The sequence below is a fragment of the Lethenteron reissneri genome, unplaced genomic scaffold (assembly GCF_015708825.2).
Source record: "Lethenteron reissneri isolate LAM-NWPU_2019-01 unplaced genomic scaffold, ASM1570882v1 scaffold_1905, whole genome shotgun sequence".
NCBI lineage: Eukaryota > Metazoa > Chordata > Hyperoartia > Petromyzontiformes > Petromyzontidae > Lethenteron > Lethenteron reissneri.
The window spans coordinates 2,501-24,887 of record NW_026891669.1 but is presented as its reverse complement, the minus strand read 5'-3'; the positions used below and the strand labels follow the sequence as shown (position 1 = coordinate 24,887).

At 55.4% G+C, this 22,387-nt stretch overlaps 1 protein-coding gene across 2 annotated transcripts in view; it reads left to right on the top strand.

Moving 5' to 3' along the window:
• The first annotated feature begins 9,544 nt into the window (after window positions 1-9,544).
• Window positions 9,545-22,387, top strand: part of LOC133339564 (uncharacterized) — a 13,996-nt gene continuing 1,153 nt past the window's right edge. Inside the window, exons 1-4 of one of the 2 annotated variants that reach the window (XM_061547676.1) lie at window positions 9,545-9,772; window positions 9,875-10,094; window positions 14,280-14,624; window positions 18,035-18,158. In XM_061547676.1, coding sequence (XP_061403660.1) covers window positions 9,995-10,094; window positions 14,280-14,624; window positions 18,035-18,158 — 569 coding nt within the window. In that variant the 5' untranslated portion in view covers window positions 9,545-9,772; window positions 9,875-9,994. Of the gene's footprint in view, window positions 9,827-9,874; window positions 10,095-14,279; window positions 14,625-18,034; window positions 18,159-22,387 lie in introns of both variants that reach the window. The other variant, XM_061547675.1, reaches the window with a different exon arrangement.

Below are 22,387 nucleotides of genomic sequence, written 5' to 3'. Positions count from 1 at the left end.
AGAACCAGTGGCGTCTACATCTGCAGAACGCGAAGAACCAGTGGCATCTACATCTGCAGAACGTGAAAAACCAGTGGCATCTACATCTACAGAACGTGAAGAACCAGTGGCATCTACATCTACAGAACGTGAAGAACCAGTGGCATCTACATCTGCAGAACGTGAAAAACCAGTGGCATCTACATCTGCAGAACGTGAAGACCCAATGGCATCTACATCTATATGAAGAACCCCTGAGAACCATTGGCATCTACATCTCAGAACTTGAAAGAACCAGTGGCATCTACATCTGCAGAACGTGAAGACCAGTGGCATCTACATCGACCAGACGTGAAGAACCAGTGGCATCTACATCTGCAGAACGATGAAGAACCAGTGGCATCTACATCTGCAGACAGTGAAGAACCAGTGGCATCTACATCTACAGAACGGTGAGAACCAGGGGCATCTACATCTGCAGAACGTGAAGAACCAGTTGCATCTACATCTGCAGAAACGTGAAGACCATGGCATCTACATCTGTCAAACGATGAAGAACCAGTGGCATCTACATCTGCAGAACATGAAGAACCAGTGGCATCTACATCTGACAGAACGTGAAGAACCAGTGGCATCTACATCTGCAGAACGTGAAGAACCAGTGGCTCTACATCGTAGAACGTGAAGAACCAGTGGCATCTACATCTGCAGAACATGAAGACCAGTGGCATCTACATCTGCAGAACGTGAAGAACCAGTGGCATCTACATCTGCAGAACGTGAAGTAACCAGTGGCATCTACATCTACAGAACGTACATCTGCAGAACATGAAGAACCAGTGGCATCTACATCTGCAGAACGTGAAGAACCAGTGGCATCTACATCTGCAGAACGTGAAGACCAGTGGCATCTACATCTGCAGAACGTGAAGAACCAGTGGCATCTACATCTGCAGAACGTGAAGAACCAGTGGCATCTACATCTACAGAACGTGAAGAACCAGTAGGCATCTACATCTGCAGAAACGTGAAGAACCAGTGGCATCTACATCTGCAGAACAGTGAAGAAACCAGTGGCATCTACATCTGCAGAACGTGAAGAACCAGTGGCATCTACATCTGCAGAACGTGAAGAACCAGTGGCATCTACATCTGCAGAACAGTGAAGAACCAGTGGCATCTACATCTACAGAACGTGAAGAACCAGTGGCATCTACATCTGCAGAACATGAAGAACCGTGGCATCTACATCTGCAGAACGTGAAGAACCAGTGGCATCTACATCTGGCAGAACGTGAAGAACCAGTGGCATCTACATCTACAGAACGTGAAGAACCAGTGGCATCTACATCTGCAGAACGTGAAGAACCAGTGCATCTACATCTGCAGAACGTGAAGAACCAGTGGCATCTACATCTGCAGAACGTGAGAACCAGTGGCATCCTACATCTACAAACGTGAAGACCAGTGGCATCTACATCTGCAGAACATGAAGAACCAGTGGCATCTACATCTACAGAACGTGAAGAACCAGTGGCATCTACATCTGCAGAACGTGAAGAACCAGTGGCATCTACATCTACAGAACGTGAAGAACCAGTGGCATCTACATCTGCAGAACGTGAAGAACCAGTGGCATCTACATCTGCAGAACGTGAAGAACCAGTGGCATCTACATCTGCAGAACATGAAGAACCAGTGGCATCTACATCTACAGAACGTGAAGAACCAGTGGCATCTACATCTGTAGAACGTGAAGAACCAGTGGTATTTACATCTACAGAACCAGTGGCATCTACATCGTGAAGAACCAGTGGCATCTACATCTACAGAACTGAAGAACCAGTGGCATCTACATCTGCAGAACGTGAAGAACCAGTGGCATCTACATCTGCAGAACATGAAGAACCAGTGGCATCTACATCTCAGAACTTGAAGAACCAGTGGCATCTACATCTACAGAACGTGAAGAACCAGTTGGCATCTACATCTGTAGAACATGAAGAACCAGTGGCATCTACATCTGCAGAACGTGAAGAACCAGTGGCATCTACATCTGCAGAACATGAAGAACCAGTGGCATCTACATCTACAGAACGTGAAGAACCAGTGGCATCTACATCTGTAGAACGTGAAGAACCAGTGGCATCTACATCTGCAGAACGTGAAGAACCAGTGGCCTTCATAGGTGCTGCTTCTCGCTACTACTAACAGCACTTGCCCCTACAGCCTGCTAGAGGCTACACGGGGGATCTTTGTCTGTGTGTAGGCGCTGCTGCTAACAGCACTTGCCCCTACAGCCTGCTAGAGGCTACCTGGGGGATCTTTGTCTGTGTGTAGGCGCTGCTGCTAACAGCACTTGCCCCTACAGCCTGCTAGAGGCTACCTGGGGGATCTTTGTCTGTGTGTAGGCGCTGCTGCTAACAGCACTTGCCCCTACAGCCTGCTAGAGGCTACCTGGGGGATCTTTGTCTGTGTGTAGGCGCTGCTGCTAACAGCACTTGCCCCTACACTTCTATTGAGGCTACCCTAGGTGAGCGGGGTGCCTTTGTCTTTGCCTTTGTTACCATGGTGTTGGCGTCCCCCAAAGGTTACCCCTGGCAACCACCCCCCGCTCGTGACGTCACGAACCTCCTTTGTCCAATCAGCGCGCGCGGAAAGGAGCCCTCCCGCCTCCCCCCACCCCGTTGACGACACTCGCCTTACCCGGAGGCCTAGCGCAGGCTTCCGGCAGCGGCCGCTAGGAAAGTCCGGTACGTGCCCGACCCAGGTTTTTTTTTTCAACGTTTTAGGGTGTTTTTCCCTTCCCCTGCAACATCACTCCCACAGGAGAAACGACGACGAGACATTAGTTGCAGTTGTTTGTAACGCCTTTACTGAATTTGGTGACGAAGGAAGCTCACCGGTGATGACCCTCGCCTTAGCGGGCGGCCTAGCGCAGGCTTCCGGCAGCGGCCGCTAGGAAAGTCCGGTACGTGCCCAACCCAGGTTTTTTTTTTAAACGTTTTAGTTTCCCTCCCCCAGCCCTGCAACATTACACCCACAGGGCAAAACATGACGAGACATTAGTTACAGTTGTTTGTAACGCCTTTACTGAATTTGGTGACGAAGGAAGAAGCCCATAGGTGATGACCCTCGCCCGAGCGGGAGGCCTAGCGCAGGCTTCCGGCAGGGACCGCTAGGAAAGTCCGGTACGTGCCCGACGCAGGTTTTTTTTTACGTTTTAGGGTGTTTTTCCCTTCCCCTGCAACATCACCCCCACAGGAGAAACGACGACGAGACATTAGTTGCAGTTGTTTGTAACGCCTTTACTGAATTTGGTGACAAAGGAAGAAGCCCATCGGTGATGACCCTCGCCCGAGCGGGAGGCCTAGCGCAGGCTTCCGGCAGGGACCGCTAGGCAAGGCCGGTACGTGCCCGACGCAGGGTTTTTTTAACGTTTTAGGGTGTTTTTCTTTTCCCCTGCAACAACACCCACAGGGTAAAACAACGACGAGACATTAGTTACAGTTGTTTGTAACGCCTTTACTGAATTTGGTGACGAAGGAAGCTCACCGGTGATGACCCTCGCCTTAGCGGGCGGCCCAGCGCAGGCTTCTGGCAGGGGCCGCTAGGCAAGGCCGGTACGTGCCCGACCCAGGTTTTTTTTTACTTTTTAGTTCTCCCCCCCTGCCTGCAACATCACCCACAGGGTAAAACACGACGAGACATTAGTTACAGTTGTTTGTAACGCCTTTACTGAATTTGGTGACGAAGGAAAGAGCCAACCCGTGATGATCCTCGCCTTACCCGGAGGCCTAGCGCAGGCTTCCGGCGGGGACCGCTAGGAAAGTCCGGCACTTGCCCGACGCAGGTATTTTCAACGTCTTCGGGATTTTTTTTCCCCTACAACATCACCCACAGGGTAAACGATACCGATACACTTGTTGCATTTACGTTAAAACGTTTTAATTTAGTGGTGCAGGAAGGAGTCCACCGGGTTGATGACCTTCGCCCTAGCGGGCGGCCCAGCGCAGGCTTCCGGCGGGGACCGCTAGGAAAGGCCGGTGGCTGCCCGACCCACCCCGGTAGCTGTTTCTAACGCCTTAAACAGCATTGGTGATGAAAATTTGACTCGAAGCACGTGCCGTATCTACTGTGTACGGGTTGCCACGTTGGCTATGAGATGTTGACTACCTCGCCTGGTACACAGGAGGTCGTGGGTTCGATCTCGACCCTGATGAGATGTTAACTACCTCGCCTGGTCTACAGGAGGTCGTGGGTTCGATCCCGACCCTGATGATGCCTGCTGCTGTATATGTGGAGTCTGCGTCTCTCTCTCATCATCATCATCACGGTGGCTATGAGATGTTGACTACCTCGCCTGGTCTACAGGAGGTCGTGGGTTCGATCCCGACCCTGATGAGATGTTGACTACCTCGCCTGGTCTACAGGAGGTCGTGGGTTCGATCCCGACCCTGATGAGATGTTGACTACCTCGCCTGGTCTACAGGAGGTCGTGGGTTCGATCCCGACCCTGATGAGATGTTGACTACCTCGCCTGGTCTACAGGTGGTCGTGGGTTCGATCCCGACCCTGATGAGATGTTGACTACCTCGCCTGGTCTACAGGAGGTCGTGGGTTCGATCCCGACCCTGACGAGATGTTAACTACCTCGCCTGGTCTACAGGAGGTCGTGGGTTCGATCCCGACCCTGATGAGATGTTTACTACCTCGCCTGGTACACAGGAGGTCGTGGGTTCGATCCCGACCCTGATGAGATGTTAACTACCTCGCCTGGTCTACAGGAGGTCGTGGGTTCAATCCCGACCCTGATGAGATGTTGACTACCTTGCCTGGTCTACAGGAGGTCGTGGGTTCGATTCGGGCTTCAGACTGCCCTCTGCCGGGAGGGGAGGGAACTTTCACCCGCCAAGTTTACCGCCATGGAGATGTTGGTGATCATGGTGGTGGTGGTGATGTTGGTGGTGGTGGTGATGGTGGTGATGTTGGTGGTGATGGTGATAGTGATGGTGATGGTGGGGGTGATGGTGGTGATGGTGGTGGTGGTGGGGGGGGTGGTGGGGATGGTGGTGATGGTGGTGGTGGTGGGGGGGGTGGTGGTGGTGGGGGTGGTGGTGGTGGGGATGGTGGTGATGGTGGTGGTGGTGGGGGGGGTGGTGGTGGTGGGGATGGTGGTGATGGTGGTGGTGGTGGGGGGGGGGTGGTGGTGGTGGTGGTGGTGATGGTGGTGGTGGTGGGGATGGTGGTGATGGTGGTGCTGGTGGGGGGGGGGTGGTGGTGGTGGTGATGGTGGTGGTGATGGTGGTGGTGGTGATGGTGGTGGTGGGGGTGGTGGGGGTGGTGGTGGTGATGGTGGTGATGGTGGTGATGGTGGTGATGGTGGTGATGGTGGGGGTGGTGATGGTGGTAATGGTGGTGATGATGGTGATGGTGTTGATGGTGGTGATGGTGGTGATGATGGTGATGGTGGTGATGGTGGTGATGGTGGTGATGGTGGTGATGATGGTGATGGTGGTGATGGTGGTGATGGTGGTGATGGTGGTGATGATGGTGATGGTGGTGATGATGGTGATGGTGGTGATGATGGTGATGGTGGTGATGATGGTGATGGTGGTGATGATGGTGATGGTGGTGATGATGGTGATGGTGGTGATGATGGTGATGGTGGTGATGATGGTGATGGTGGTGATGATGGTGATGATGGTGATGGTGGTGATGATGGTGATGATGGTGATGATGGTGATGGTGGTGATGGTGGTGATGATGGTGATGGTGGTGATGATGGTGATGGTGGTGATGATGGTGATGGTGGTAATGGTGGTGATGATGGTGATGGTGGTGATGGTGGTGACGATGGTGACGATGGTGATGGTGCTGATGGTGGTGTTGATGGTGATGATGGTGATGGTGGTGATGATGGTGATGGTGGTGATGATGGTGATGGTGGTGATGATGGTGATGGTGGTGATGGTGGTGATGGTGGTGATGATGGTGATGATGGTGATGGTGGTGATGATGGTGATGGTGGTGATGATGGTGATGATGGTGATGATGGTGATGGTGGTGATGGTGGTGATGATGGTGATGGTGGTGATGATGGTGATGGTGGTGATGATGGTGATGGTGGTGATGATGGTGATGGTGGTGATGATGGTGATGGTGGTGATGGTGGTGATGATGGTGATGATGGTGATGGTGGTGATGGTGGTGATGATGGTGATGGTGGTGATGGTGGTGATGATGGTGATGGTGGTGATGGTGGTGACGATGGTGACGATGGTGATGGTGATGATGGTGATGGTGGTGATGATGGTGATGGTGGTGATGATGGTGATGGTGGTGATGATGGTGATGGTGGTGATGATGGTGATGGTGGATGATGGTGATGGTGGTGATGATGGTGATGGTGATGATGGTGATGGTGGTAATGGTGGTGATGATGGTGATGGTGGTGATGGTGGTGACGATGGTGACGATGGTGATGGTGCTGATGGTGGTGTTGATGGTGATGATGGTGGTGTTGATGGTGATGATGGTGATGGTGGTGATGATGGTGATGGTGGTGATGGTGGTGATGATGGTGATGGTGGTAATGGTGGTGATGATGGTGATGGTGGTGATGGTGGTGACGATGGTGACGGTGCTGATGGTGGTGTTGATGGTGATGATGGTGATGGTGGTGATGATGGTGATGGTGGTGATGATGGTGATGGTGGTGATGGTGGTGATGTTGGTGATGATGGTGATGGTGGTGATGATGGTGATGGTGGTGATGATGGTGATGGTGGTGATGATGGTGATGGTGGTGATGATGGTGATGATGGTGATGGTGGTGATGGTGGTGATGGTGGTAATGGTGGTGATGATGGTGATGGTGGTGATGGTGGTGACGATGGTGACGATGGTGATGGTGCTGATGGTGGTGTTGATGGTGATGATGGTGATGGTGGTGTTGATGGTGATGATGGTGATGGTGGTGATGATGGTGATGGTGGTGATGGTGATGGTGATGATGGTGATGGTGGTGATGGTGATGGTGATGATGGTGATGGTGGTAATGGTGGTGATGATGGTGATGGTGGTGATGGTGGTGACGATGGTGACGATGGTGATGGTGCTGATGGTGGTGTTGATGGTGATGATGGTGATGGTGGTGTTGATGGTGATGATGGTGATGGTGGTGATGATGGCGATGGTGGTGATGGTGGTGATGATGGTGATGGTGGTAATGGTGGTGATGATGGTGATGGTGGTGATGGTGGTGACGATGGTGACGATGGTGATGGTGCTGATGGTGGTGTTGATGGTGATGATGGTGATGGTGGTGATGATGGTGATGGTGGTGATGATGGTGATGGTGGTGATGATGGTGATGGTGGTGATGATGGTGATGGTGGTGATGATGGTGATGGTGGTGATGATGGTGATGGTGGTGATGATGGTGATGATGGTGATGGTGGTGATGGTGGTGATGATGGTGATGGTGGTAATGGTGGTGATGATGGTGATGGTGGTGATGGTGGTGACGATGGTGACGATGGTGATGGTGCTGATGGTGGTGTTGATGGTGATGATGGTGATGGTGGTGTTGATGGTGATGATGGTGATGGTGGTGATGATGGTGATGGTGGTGATGGTGATGGTGATGATGGTGATGGTGGTGATGGTGATGGTGATGATGGTGATGATGGTGATGGTGATGATGGTGATTGTGTCACTGATCGTACCGTCTGTCTCCTGCCGTCTCAGGATCGCGTCACCGGACGCATCACCGGATCGCGTCACCGGATCGCGTCACCGGATCACGTCACCGGCGGTGATGGCATCTCCCGGCCGTCTCCGCGAAGTCAACCGAGCTCTGCTGGAGACGCTGCGGCGAGAGGGAGTCACCCTCAGGGCAACACTCAGCACCCTGGGTGGGACACGGGGGGAGACACGGGGTGAGACACGGGGAGGGAGACTGGAGAAGACACGGGGGGAGACACGGGCTGAGACACGGGGAGGGAGATGGGGGGAGATATGGGGTGAGACACGGGGTGAGACACGGGGTGAGACACGGGGTGAGACACGGAAGGAGACATGGGGGAGAGTGGAGACACTAGGAGACAGACAGGGAGGGAGACTGGGGAAGACACGGGCTGAGACACTGGGGGAGACACGGGGGGAGAGACGGGGGGAGACACGGGGTGAGACACGGGGTGAGACACGGGGGGAGACACGGGGGGAGACACGGGGGGAGACACAGGGTGAGACGCGGGCTGAGACACGGGGGGAGATATGGGGTGAGACACGGGGTGAGACATGGCAGGAGACTAAGGGGGAGTGCCTGGGGAAGATACGGGGGGAGACACGGGGTGAGACACGGGGAGGGAGATGGGGGGAGATACGGGGTGAGACACGGGCTGAGACGCGGGGGGAGACACGGGGGGAGACACGGGGGGAGAGCCGGGGGGAGACACGGGGGGAGACACGGGGGGAGACACGGGGGGAGACACGGGGGGAGACACGGGGGGAGATATGGGGGGAGACACGGGGGGAGACACGGGGGGAGAGCCGGGGGGAGACACGGGGGGAGACACGGGGGGAGACACGGGGGGAGACACGGGGGGAGACACGGGGGGAGATATGGGGGGAGACACTGGGGGAGACACGGAGGAGAGTGGAGACACTAGGAGACAGACAGGGAGGGAGACTGGGGGAGACACGGGGTGAGACACTAGGAGACAGACAGGGGGAGAGACAGGGGGAGACGCGGGGGAGAGTGGAGACACGGGGAGAGACACGGGGTGAGACACGGGGAGGGAGATTGGGAAAGACATGGGGAGGGAGATGGGAGGAGACACGGGGGGAGACATGGGGGAGAGTGGAGACACTAGGAGACAGACAGGGAGACAGACAGGGGGAGACGCGGGGGAGAGTGGAGACACGGGGTGAGACACGGGGAGGGAGATTGGGAAAGACATGGGGAGGGAGATGGGAGGAGACACGGGGGGAGACATGGGGGAGAGTGGAGACACTAGGAGACAGACAGGGAGACAGACAGGGGGAGACGCGGGGGAGAGTGGAGACACGGGGGGTTACACGGGGTGAGACACGGGGAGTCACACGGGGGGTCACACGGGGTGAGACACGGGGTGAGACACGGGGGGTCACACGGGGTGAGACACGGGGTGAGACACGGGGTGAGACACGGGGTGAGACACGGGGTGTGACACGGGGTGAGACACGGGGTGTGACATGGGGTGAGACACGGGGTGTGACACGGGGTGAGACACGGGGTGAGACACGGGGTGAGACACGGGGTGAGACACGGGGTGAGACACGGGGTGTGACACGGGGTGAGACACGGGGTGTGACACGGGGTGAGACACGGTGTGAAACACGGGGTGAGACACGGGGTGAGACACGGGGTGAGACACGGGGTGAGACACGGTGTGAAACACGGGGTGAGACACGGGGGGAGACACGGTGTGAGACACGGGGTGAGACACGGGGTGAGACACGGGGTGTGACACGGGGTGAGACACGGTGTGAAACACGGGGTGAGACACGGGGGGAGACACGGTGTGAGACACGGGGTGAGACACGGGGTGAGACACGGGGTGTGACACGGGGTGAGACACGGTGTGAAACACGGGGTGAGACACGGGGGGAGACACGGTGTGAGACACGGGGTGAGACACGGGTTGAGACGCGGGGAGAACCGAAGACTCACCCGCCGGAGAGAGGAGCTGCCAAAGGCCCCACGGCGGAGGTCCCCACGGCGGAGGGTGTCCCCACGGCGGAGGGTGTCCCCACGGCGGAGGGTGTCCCCACGGCGGAGGGTGTCCCCACGGCGGAGGGTGTCCCCACGGCAAAGCTCCCCACGGCGGAGGGTGTCCCCACGGCGGAGGTCCCCACGGCGGAGGTCCCCACGGCGGAGGTCCCCACGGCGGAGGTCCCCACGGCGGAGGTCCCCGGCTCTCCGGGCGGGCTGCTGGGGCTGTTACGTCACCACGGCAACAACAGGCGCATGGCGGAGGAGTCGGGGGGGCGGGGCGAGGGGAGGGGGAGGGGCTTCCGTGAGGCTCCAAAGGAAGTGGGCCCCCTGGTGGGCTGTGGGCGGATCGCAGGTGAGTGGTAGGACTGCCGCGCAGAGACTCGGAGAGCTTCGTAGAGACTCAGAGAGACACAGAGAGACCCACAGAGACCCACAGAGACTCGTAGAGACCCGCAGAGACTCGTAGAGACCCGCAGAGACCCACAGAGACACACAGAGACCCACAGAGACACACAGAGACACACAGAGACTCAGAGAGACACAGAGAGATTCGTAGAGACTCGTAGAGACTCACAGAGACCCACAGAGACCCACAGAGACTCGTAGAGACCCGCAGAGACTCGTAGAGACCCGCAGAGACCCACAGAGACACACAGAGACACACAGAGACTCGGAGAGACACAGAGAGACTCAGAGAGACTCGTAGAGACTCGTAGAGACTCACAGAGACTCATAGAGACACACAGACTCGCAAAGCATCATAGAGACCCGCAGAGACTCACAGAGACCCGCAGAGACTCGCAGAGACCCACAGAGACTCATAGAGACCCGCAGAGACCCACAGAGACTCGCAGAGACCCACAGAGACTCACAGAGACCCACAGAGAACCACAGAGACTCACAGAGACCCGCAGAGACCCACAGAGACTCATAGAGACCCACAGAGACTCACAGAGACTCACAGAGACCCACAGAGACACACAGAGACCCACAGAGCATCATAGAGACCACACAGAGACCCACAGAGACCCACAGAGACTCACAGAGACCCACGGAGATCCACAGAGACTCACAGAGACTCGCAGAGACCCACAGAGACCCACAGAGACTCGTAGAGACCCACAGAGACTCACAGAGACTCGTAGAGACCCACAGAGACTCACAGAGACTCATAGAGACCCACAGAGACTCACAGAGACCCGCAGAGACCCACAGAGACTCATAGAGACCCACAGAGACTCACAGAGACCACACAGAGACCCACAGAGACCCACAGAGACTCACAGAGACTCGTAGAGACCCACAGAGACTCGTAGAGACCCACAGAGACTCGCAGAGACTCACAGAGGCTCACAGAGACCCGCAGAGACCCACAGAGACTCATAGAGACTCACAGAGACTCACAGAGACCCACAGAGACTCACAGAGCATCATAGAGACTCACAGAGACTCACAGAGACTCAGAGAGCCTCACAGAGACTCACAGAGACTCACAGAGCATCATAGAGACTCACAGAGACCCACAGAGACCCGTAGAGACTCACAGAGACTCATAGAGACCCATAGAGACTCACAGAGACTCAGAGAGACTCGTAGAGACTCACAGAGACCCACAGAGACCCGTAGAGACCCACAGAGACCCGTAGAGACTCACAGAGACCCGCAGAGACTCACAGAGCATCATAGAGACCCACAGAGACCCGCAGAGACCCGCAGAGACTCACAGAGACCCACAGAGACCCGCAGAGACTCACAGAGACCCGCAGAGACTCACAGAGACCCGCAGAGACTCACAGAGACTCACAGAGACCCACAGAGACTCACAGAGACTCACAGAGACCCGCAGAGACTCACAGAGACCCACAGAGACTCACAGAGACTCACAGAGACCCACAGAGACCTGCAGAGACTCGCAGAGACTCACAGAGACTCGCAGAGACTCACAGAGACTCGCAGAGACCCGCAGAGACCCGCAGAGACTCACAGAGACCCACAGAGACCCGCAGAGACGCGCAGAGACTCACAGAGACCCACAGAGACCCACAGAGACTCACAGAGACCCACAGAGACCCACAGAGACTCACAGAGACCCACAGAGACTCACAGAGACCCACAGAGACCCACAGAGACCCACAGAGATTCACAGAGACCCACAGAGACTCATAGAGACCCGCAGAGACTCGCAGTCTTCATAGAGACTCACAGAGACCCGTAGAGACCACACAGAGACTCACAGAGACTCACAGAGACCCATAGAGACCCACAGAGACCCACAGAGACCCGCAGAGACCCACAGAGACCCACAGAGACCTACAGAGACTCACAGAGACTCACAGAGCATCATAGAGACCCACAGAGACCCACAGAAACCACACAGAGACCCACAGAGACCCACAGAGACCCACAGAGACACACAGAGACCCACAGAGACTCACAGAGACCCATAGAGACCCACAGAGACCCACAGAGACCCGCAGAGACCCACAGAGACCCACAGAGACCTACAGAGACTCACAGAGACTCACAGAGACCCACAGAGACACACAGAGACCCACAGAGCATCATAGAGACCACACAGAGACCCACAGAGACTCACAGAGACCCACAGAGATCCACAGAGACTCACAGAGACTCGCAGAGACCCACAGAGACCCACAGAGACTCGTAGAGACCCACAGAGACTCACAGAGACTCGTAGAGACCCACAGAGACCCACAGAGACTCATAGAGACCCACAGAGACTCACAGAGACTCGCAGAGACCCGCAGAGACCCACAGAGACTCATAGAGACCCACAGAGACTCACAGAGACCACACAGAGACCCACAGAGACCCACAGAGACTCACAGAGACTCGTAGAGACCCACAGAGACTCGTAGAGACCCACAGAGACTCGCAGAGACTCACAGAGACTCACAGAGACCCACAGAGACTCACAGAGCATCATAGAGACTCACAGAGACTCACAGAGACTCAGAGAGCCTCACAGAGACTCACAGAGCATCATAGAGACTCACAGAGACCCACAGAGACCCGTAGAGACTCACAGAGACTCATAGAGACCCATAGAGACTCACAGAGACCCACAGAGACCCGTAGAGACTCACAGAGACTCATAGAGACCACACAGAGACACGCAGAGACACACAGAGACTCACAGAGACTCACAGAGCATCATAGAGACCCACAGAGACCCGCAGAGACCCGCAGAGACTCACAGAGACCCACAGAGACCCGCAGAGACTCACAGAGACCCGCAGAGACTCACAGAGACCCGCAGAGACTCACAGAGACTCACAGAGACCCACAGAGACTCACAGAGACTCACAGAGACCTGCAGAGACTCACAGAGACCCACAGAGACTCACAGAGACTCGCAGAGACTCACAGAGACTCGCAGAGACCCGCAGAGACCCGCAGAGACTCACAGAGACCCACAGAGACCCGCAGAGACGCGCAGAGACTCACAGAGACCCACAGAGACCCACAGAGACTCACAGAGACCCACAGAGACCCACAGAGACTCACAGAGACCCACAGAGACTCACAGAGACCCACAGAGACCCACAGAGACCCACAGAGATTCACAGAGACCCACAGAGACTCATAGAGACCCGCAGAGACTCGCAGTCTTCATAGAGACTCACAGAGACCCGTAGAGACCACACAGAGACTCACAGAGACCACACAGAGACCACACAGAGACCACAGAGAGACTCACAGAGACTCACAGAGACTCACAGAGCATCATAGAGACCCACAGAGACCCACAGAAACCACACAGAGACCCACAGAGACACACAGAGACCCACAGAGACTCACAGAGACCCACAGAGACCCACAGAGACCCACAGAGACCCACAGAGACACACAGAGACCCACAGAGACTCACAGAGACCCACAGAGACCCCACAGAGACCCACAGAGACCCACAGAGACCCATAGAGACACACAGAGACCCATAGAGACCCACAGAGACTCACAGAGACTCGCAGAGACCCACAGAGACTCACAGAGACCCGCAGAGACCCGCAGAGACCCGCAGAGACGCGCAGAGACTCACAGAGACCCACAGAGACTCACAGAGACTCACAGAGACCCACAGAGACCCACAGAGACACACAGAGACACACAGAGACCCACAGAGACTCACAGAGACCCACAGAGACCCCACAGAGACCCACAGAGACCCACAGAGACTCACAGAGACCCATAGAGACCCACAGAGACACACAGAGACTCACAGAGACCCACAGAGACTCACAGAGACTCGCAGAGACCCACGGAGACTCACGGAGGGTCACGGAGACTCACGGAGACCCACAGATACCCACAGATACCCACAGATACCCACAGAGACCCACAGAGACCCACTCACGCAATCATTCAACCACCCACCCACTCGCCCACCCACTCGCCCACCCACTCGCCCACCCACTCGCCCACCCACTCGCCCACCCACTCGCCCACCAACTCGCCCACCAACTCACCCCTCTCCCCCCGTCTCATTCCTCCACCCTGTTCTGTCGCACCAAAGCCTCGAACTCGCCACCCACCCTCATCCACCCACCTCCTTCACCGCCCGGGTTACTGGGCGGTGGTGGTGGTGGTGGCGGTGGTGGCGGTGGTGGTGGTGGTGGTGGCGGTGGTGGCGGTGGTGGTGGTGGCGGTGGTGGCGGTGAGGGTGTGGAAGAAGAGGCCTATGGCGCTGACTGGGAATTCCGCTGGGCAAGGCTGCTGGAATTTCGCAAGGCTCATCGTCAAGAGTGCTGCAGTGGTGATGATGATGGTGGTGATGACGGTGGTGGTGGTGGTGACGGTGGTGGTGACGGTGGTGGCGGTGGTGGTGGTGGTTGGAGAAATGCGGTGGATGGGCATCAGTGTAGGTGCCACGCTTACTCGCTCGCTCGCTCGCCCGCTTACTCGCTCATTCAGCCACTCGCTCGCTCAGTCACTCACTCAGCCACTCACTCAGCCACTCACTCATTCACTCACTTATTCACTCACTCAGACACTCACTCACTCAGACACTCATTCACTCACTCAGCCACTCACTCACTCAGTCACACAGCCACTCACTCAGCCACTCACTCAGCCACTCACACAGCCACTCACACACTCACTCAGCCACTCACACAGACACACTCTCAGCCACTCACTCAGCCACTCACACACTCACTCAGCCACTCACTCAGCCACTCACTCAGCCACTCACACAGACACACACTCAGCCACTCACTCAGCCACTCACACACTCACTCAGCCACTCACACAGACACACACTCAGCCACTCACTCAGCCACTCACACACTCACTCAGACACTCACTCAGCCACTCACTCAGCCACTCATTCACTCACTCAGCCACTCACTCAGCCACTCATTCACTCACTCAGCCACTCACTCAGCCACTCACACAGACACACTCTCAGCCACTCACTCAGCCACTCACACACTCACTCAGCCACTCACATAGACACACACTCAGCCACTCACTCAGCCACTCACACACTCACTCAGCCACTCACACAGACACACACTCAGCCACTCACTCAGCCACTCACACACTCACTCAGCCACTCACTCAGCCACTCATTCACTCACTCAGCCACTCACACACTCACTCAGCCACTCACTCAGCCACTCATTCACTCACTCAGCCACTCACACACTCACTCAGACACTCACTCAGCCACTCACTCACTCAGCCACTCACTCAGCCACTCATTCACTCACTCAGCCACTCACTCACTCAGCCACTCACTCAGTCACTCACTCACTCAGCCACTCACTCATTCACTCACTCACTCAGCCACTCACTTAGCCACTCACTCACTCAGCCACTTACTCATTCACTCGTACAGCCACACACTCAGCCACTCACTCAGCCACTCACACACTCACTCACTCACTCAGCCACTCATTCACTCACTCAGCCACTCACTCAGCCACTAATTCACTCACTCAGCCACTCACTCAGCCACTCACTCAGCCACTCACACAGCCACTCACACACTCACTCAGCCACTCACACAGACACACACTCAGCCACTCACTCAGCCACTCACACACTCACTCAGCCACTCACACAGACACACACTCAGCCACTCACTCAGCCACTCACACACTCACTCAGACACTCACTCAGCCACTCACTCAGCCACTCATTCACTCACTCAGCCACTCACACACTCACTCAGCCACTCACTCAGCCACTCATTCACTCACTCAGCCACTCACACACTCACTCAGACACTCACTCAGCCACTTACTCACTCAGCCACTCACTCACTCAGCCACTCACTCAGCCACTCATTCACTCACTCAGCCACTCATTCACTCACTCAGCCACTCACTCACTCACTCAGCCACTCACTCAGTCACTCACTCACTCAGCCACTCACTCACTCAGCCACTCACTTAGCCACTCACTCACTCAGCCACTTACTCATTCACTCGTACAGCCACTCACTCAGCCACTCACTCATCCACCTACCCATCCACTCACCCACCCAGCCACTCACTCGCTCACTCGGTGGTGGTGATGTTGGTGATGCTTATGCTGCGTCGTCGTGTCTCTGTATGTGTGTATCTCTGTATGTGTGTATCTTTGTGTGTGTCTGTGTGTGTCTCTGTGTGTCTGTGTGTGTCTGTGTTGTGTCTGTGTGTGTGTCTCTGTGTGTGTCTCTGTGTGTCTGTGTGTGTCTGTGTTGTGTCTGTGTGTGTCTCTGTGTGTGTCTCTGTGTGTGTCTCTGTGTGTGTGTCTGTGTGTGGGTCTCTGTGTGTGGGTCTGTGTGTGTGTGTCTCTCTATGTGTCTGTGTGTGTCTCTCTGTGTGTCTCTCTGTGTGTCTCTGTGTGTGTCTCTGTGTCTATGTGTGTGTTTCTGTGTGTATCTGTGTGTGTCTCTGTGTGTGTGTGTATCTGTGTGTGTCTGTGTGTGTGTATCTGTGTGTGTGTGTCTCTGTGTGTCTCTGTGTCTCTGTGTGTCTCTGTGTGTCTGCGTGTGTCTCCGGCAGGCACGTTTGTGTACCGTGTGGGTCTCTGTGTGTGTGTCTGTGTGTGTGTGTCTGTGTGTGTGTCTCTGTGTGTGTCTCTGTGTGTCTGCGTGTCTTTGTGTGTGTCTGCGTGTGTCTCCGACAGGCACGTTTGTGTACCGTGTGGGTCTCTGTGTGTGTGTCTGTGTGTGTGTATCTGTGTGTGTGTGTCTCTGTGTGTCTCTGTGTCTCTGCGTGTCTTTGTGTGTCTGTGTGTGTCTGCGTGTGTCTGCGTGTGTCTCCGGCAGGCACGTTTGTGTACCGTGTGGGTCTCTGTGTGTCTCTGTGTGTCTCTGTGTGTCTGCGTGTCTTTGTGTGTGTCTGCCTGTGTCTCCGGCAGGCACGTTTGTGTACCGCGTGGGTCTCTGTGTGTCTCTGTGTGTCTCTGTGTGTCTGCGTGTCTTTGTGTGTGTCTGCGTGTGTCTCCGGCAGGCACGTTTGTGTACCGTGTGGGTCTCTGTGTGTCTCTGTGTGTCTCTGTGTGTCTGCGTGTCTTTGTGTGTGTCTGCGTGTGTCTCCGGCAGGCACGTTTGTGTACCGTGTGGGTCTCTGTGTGTCTCTGTGTGTCTCTGTGTCTCTGCGTGTCTTTGTGTGTGTCTGCGTGTCTCCGGCAGGCATGTTTGTGTACCGTGTGGGTCTCTGTGTGTCTCTGTGTGTCTCTGTGTCTCTGCGTGTCTTTGTGTGTGTCTGCGTGTGTCTCCGGCAGGCACGTTTGTGTACCGCGTGGGTCTCTGTGTGTCTCTGTGTGTCTCTGTGTGTCTGCGTGTCTTTGTGTGTGTCTGCGTGTGTCTCCGGCAGGCACGTTTGTGTACCGTGTGGGTCTCTGTGTGTCTCTGTGTGTCTCTGTGTCTCTGCGTGTCTTTGTGTGTGTCTGCGTGTGTCTCCGGCAGGCACGTTTGTGTACCGTGTGGGTCTCTGTGTGTCTCTGTGTGTCTCTGTGTCTCTGCGTGTCTTTGTGTGTGTCTGCGTGTGTCTCCGGCAGGCACGTTTGTGTACCGTGTGGGTCTCTGTGTGTCTCTGTGTGTCTCTGTGTCTCTGCGTGTCTTTGTGTGTGTCTGCGTGTGTCTCCGGCAGGCACGTTTGTGTACCGTGTGGGTCTCTGTGTGTCTCTGTGTGTCTCTGTGTCTCTGCGTGTCTTTGTGTGTGTCTGCGTGTGTCTCCGGCAGGCACGTTTGTGTACCGTGTGGGTCTCTGTGTGTCTCTGTGTGTCTCTGTGTCTCTGCGTGTCTTTGTGTGTGTCTGCGTGTGTCTCCGGCAGGCACGTTTGTGTACCGCGTGGGTCGGCGTCTCTTCGTGGAGCCGGCGAGCGGCGGTGGCGACGCTTCGTGCGCCGTCTGTGGCCGCACGAAGCGCGGAGACACGAGACGCACAAACCTCATCAGGTGCACACACACAGACACTCACACACAGTCACACACACACAGACACACACACAGACACACACTCACACACAGACACAGACACACACACACACACAGACACACACACACAGACACACACACACAGACACACACACACACTCACACACACACACTCACACACACAGACACACACACAGACACACACACGCACACACACACAGACACACACACACAGACACACACACACAGACACACACACACACACACAGACACACACACAGACACACACTCACACACAGACACACTCACACACACAGACACACACTCACACACAGACACACTCACACACACACTCACACACACACTCACACACACTCACACACACACACTCACACACACAGACACACACACACACACACAGACACACACACACAGACACACACACACTCACACACACAGACACACTGACACACACACTCACACACACACACAGACACACACACACAGACACACACACAGACACACAGACACAGACACACTCACAGTGAGACACACACACAGTGAGACACACACAGACACACACACAGACACACACAGAGACACACACACTCACACACACACACAGACACACACACACACACACACACACACACTCACACACACAGACACACAGACACACACACAGACACACACACGCACACAACAACAACAACAACCGCCATTCGCCACTAAGTGGCGGTGACGTCACCACGATGCTTGTGCCAGGCCAAGTGCACCTTGAGGCCACGTGAAGTGTCGAAAGCCCGCTGGCAGGAGGTCACGGGGCAGACCCAGGTGCCACTGGTCGACTGACCGAGATGACCGAGATGACTGGCTGATGCACCACCTGTGCCCCCTACTGTGCCAACTTGCTGTGCTTTAGCCACCCGGCGCTCCGCTCGTTGTTGTGAGCGTCGCTCCTCCGCCCTCCGTTGTTGTTGGAGGGCGACTGCCTCCAACTGCCCAGTAGCGTCCTTCACGAGCCTCCTCCACTGAGGCCGATCTTGACACCGCTGGTACCAGTCATCGGCAAGTCCACTCAGCTCCACGTCCTCCTGTACCACATCACTCCATCTCTTCTCCAGCCCGTGCCGCGCCCGTCTAGCCCCCTCGATCCGGCCGAACAAAAGCTGTTTAGGCATGCGGTGGCTGGGCATGCGGGCTACATGACCCAGCCAACGCAGCCTTGCCTGCCGGAGGAGCTCACTGATGGGACTTTGCCCAGATCTTTCAAGGATTTGTGAGCTCCTCACACAATCCAGCCTGGTTAAACCCAGGATGGATCGTAGGCAGGCCAGCCTAAATGTTTCCAACCGGCGAAGATGCTCCACCAGGGGGGTCCACGTCTCGCAAGCGTAGAGAAGGGAGGGAATGACCGTGGCCGAGAAGACCTGAAGCTTCGTGCGGAGCGACAGACCAGGTAGCTTCCACACAGCGTTACGCAACCGATGAAAAGATATTGCCGCTCGACTGATTCGGAGTGAGACCTCTGCTGATAGACTGGAGCCGGTCATAAGCACACTGCCCAGGTATGGGAAACTCTCCACTCTCTCCACAACTGCCCCATCACCAATTGGGAGTTGTGGGGGTGGAGTGTCCGATGGTACAAAATACCCAGGCAGGTGCTTGGTTTTGGTGGGGCTGATGGTAAGGCCCCACCTCTTAGTGGCACGCTCCAGTCTCAGCAGCAGCGCCTCCAACTCCTCTTCTGAATGAGCAGCTATTACCAAATCATCGGCATACATAACGTGGTTGACCAATAGGGAGCCATCCCTTGATCGCACCCGGGCGTCGATCAGCCTCCCATTATATCTGTACCAAACGGAAATTCCCCCGGTACAGCTATTGAAGGCTTCACGAACTACGCGGTCAAAATAGATGTTAAATAATGTGGGAGCCAGAGGACATCCCTGTCGCACCCCAAGGTGTACAGGGAAAGGCTCCGACTCCCGGCCACGTAGTTTTACCCGGGCCCGCTCACCATCATGAAGGTCCTTAATGATCGTGAGCAGAGGGTCAGGGACTCCGAAAGCACGAAGAACAACCCAGAGTCCAGTCCTACTGATGGTATCATAGGCCTTGACCAGGTCAATAAAGCAGAGATGTAGGTCTTTTTGGAATTCCCTACACCTCTGCTGTAGCAGACGGACAGAAAATATGGCATCTGTGCAGGACCGCCCTTTCCTGAAACCGCATTGGGGCTCCGCAAGCCCCTCCTCAGCGTGCCTAGCAAGGCGATGTTGAATAATCCTTGCCAGGACCTTACCCGGCACACTGAGGAGTGAGATGCCCCTGTAGTTGTTACAGTCTGTGCGGTCCCCCTTCTTAAAGAGGGGGACCACCAGGGCATCCTTCCAGTCCTGCGGAACCCGTCCAGTGGTCCAGACTGTTGTTATGATGTCATATAGGGCAGTCTGTGCACAAACGCCACCCTCCCTCAGCATTTCGCTTGGGAGATCATCTCTGCCCGGTGCCTTCCCTGGTCTCAGACTCCGGATCGCCCTCAGTACTTCCTCAACAGCTGGAACCTCAGCCAGCCACTCACAGGGGGTGACCTCTTCCAATATTTGAGGCACCGCAGCCTCAGCAGGGTTATCCCCACTTTGTGCCATGATGTTTTCCTGGCTGAGAGAATTTCCCTCCCCCAGGACCTCACAGAAATGCTCAGCAAATCTGCAAACCTGTTCCTGGGGGTCGGAGATTGGATCACCGTTTTTTCCTCTAATGATGGTAATAGGTGTGGCGCTGCAGGTTACTTTTTTGATGGAGTTAAATAGTGATTTGTGATCACGGGCCACTGAGGCAGACTCCATCTCCTCAGCAACCCGCGACCACCACCCATCCTTACAACGCCTTACGGCTCTCCGAACTTCCGAGCGAAGGCTGCGGTAAACCTCCTCATTCTCTGACGTGGGATGCTGTAGGCGATGAGAGTGGGCCTGTCGCTTTTTCTCAATTAACCTGAACACCTCCTCTGTCAGCCAGGGTTTCTGGGGAGGTCTGGACCGCGTACCCAAAGCAGCCATTGCAGCTGCATGAGTCACAGTCCTAAACCTCGCCCATTTACCCTCGACATCAGGTGGAGTGGGGGACGATGCCAACCCCAGCTGCAAGCGATGATGAAATTCTCGCTTGCAACTTTCATCAGCTAACTGAGACCAGGCCACTTTTGGTTGGAATGGGATCCTGGGTGTACACCCACCACCGGAGTGGAAGAAAGGCAGGCGCATCTTACAGATGACTAGTCGATGGTCAGAGGACAGATCAGCTCCACGGTAGGTCCTGGTGTCAAGGACATGGGTTCGCATCCGCTGGTCCGTCACTATGTAGTCCAGCAGATGTTCTTGCTTGGACCCGGCATGTATCCATGATGTTGTGTGGATGCGCCGATGCCGGAAGAGCGTGTTGGTAATTACAAGCCCATGGGCTGCACACGCACACACACACAGACACACACACACAGACACACACACACAGACACACACACACAGACACACACACACACAGACACACACACAGACACACACTCACACACAGACACACTCACACACACAGACACACACTCACACACAGACACACTCACACACACACTCACACACACACTCACACACACACTCACACACACACACTCACACACACAGACACACACACACACTCACACACACAGACACACACACACAGACACACACACACTCACACACACAGACACACTGACACACACACTCACACACACACACAGACACACACACACAGACACACACACAGACACACAGACACAGACACACTCACACACACACACAGACACACACAGAGACACACACACTCACACACACAGAGACACACACACTCACACACACACACAGAGACACACACACTCACACACACACACAGACACACACAGAGACACACACACTCACACACACACACAGAGACACACACACTCACACACACACACAGAGACACACACACTCACACACACACACAGACACACACAGAGACACACACACACACAGAGACACACACAGAGACACACACAGAGACACAGAGAGACACACACACTGAGACACACACACACAGACACACACACAGACACACACACACAGACACACACACACACAGACACACACACAGACACACACAGACACACAGACACAGACACACACACACACACAGACACACACAGAGACACACACAGAGACACACACACTCAC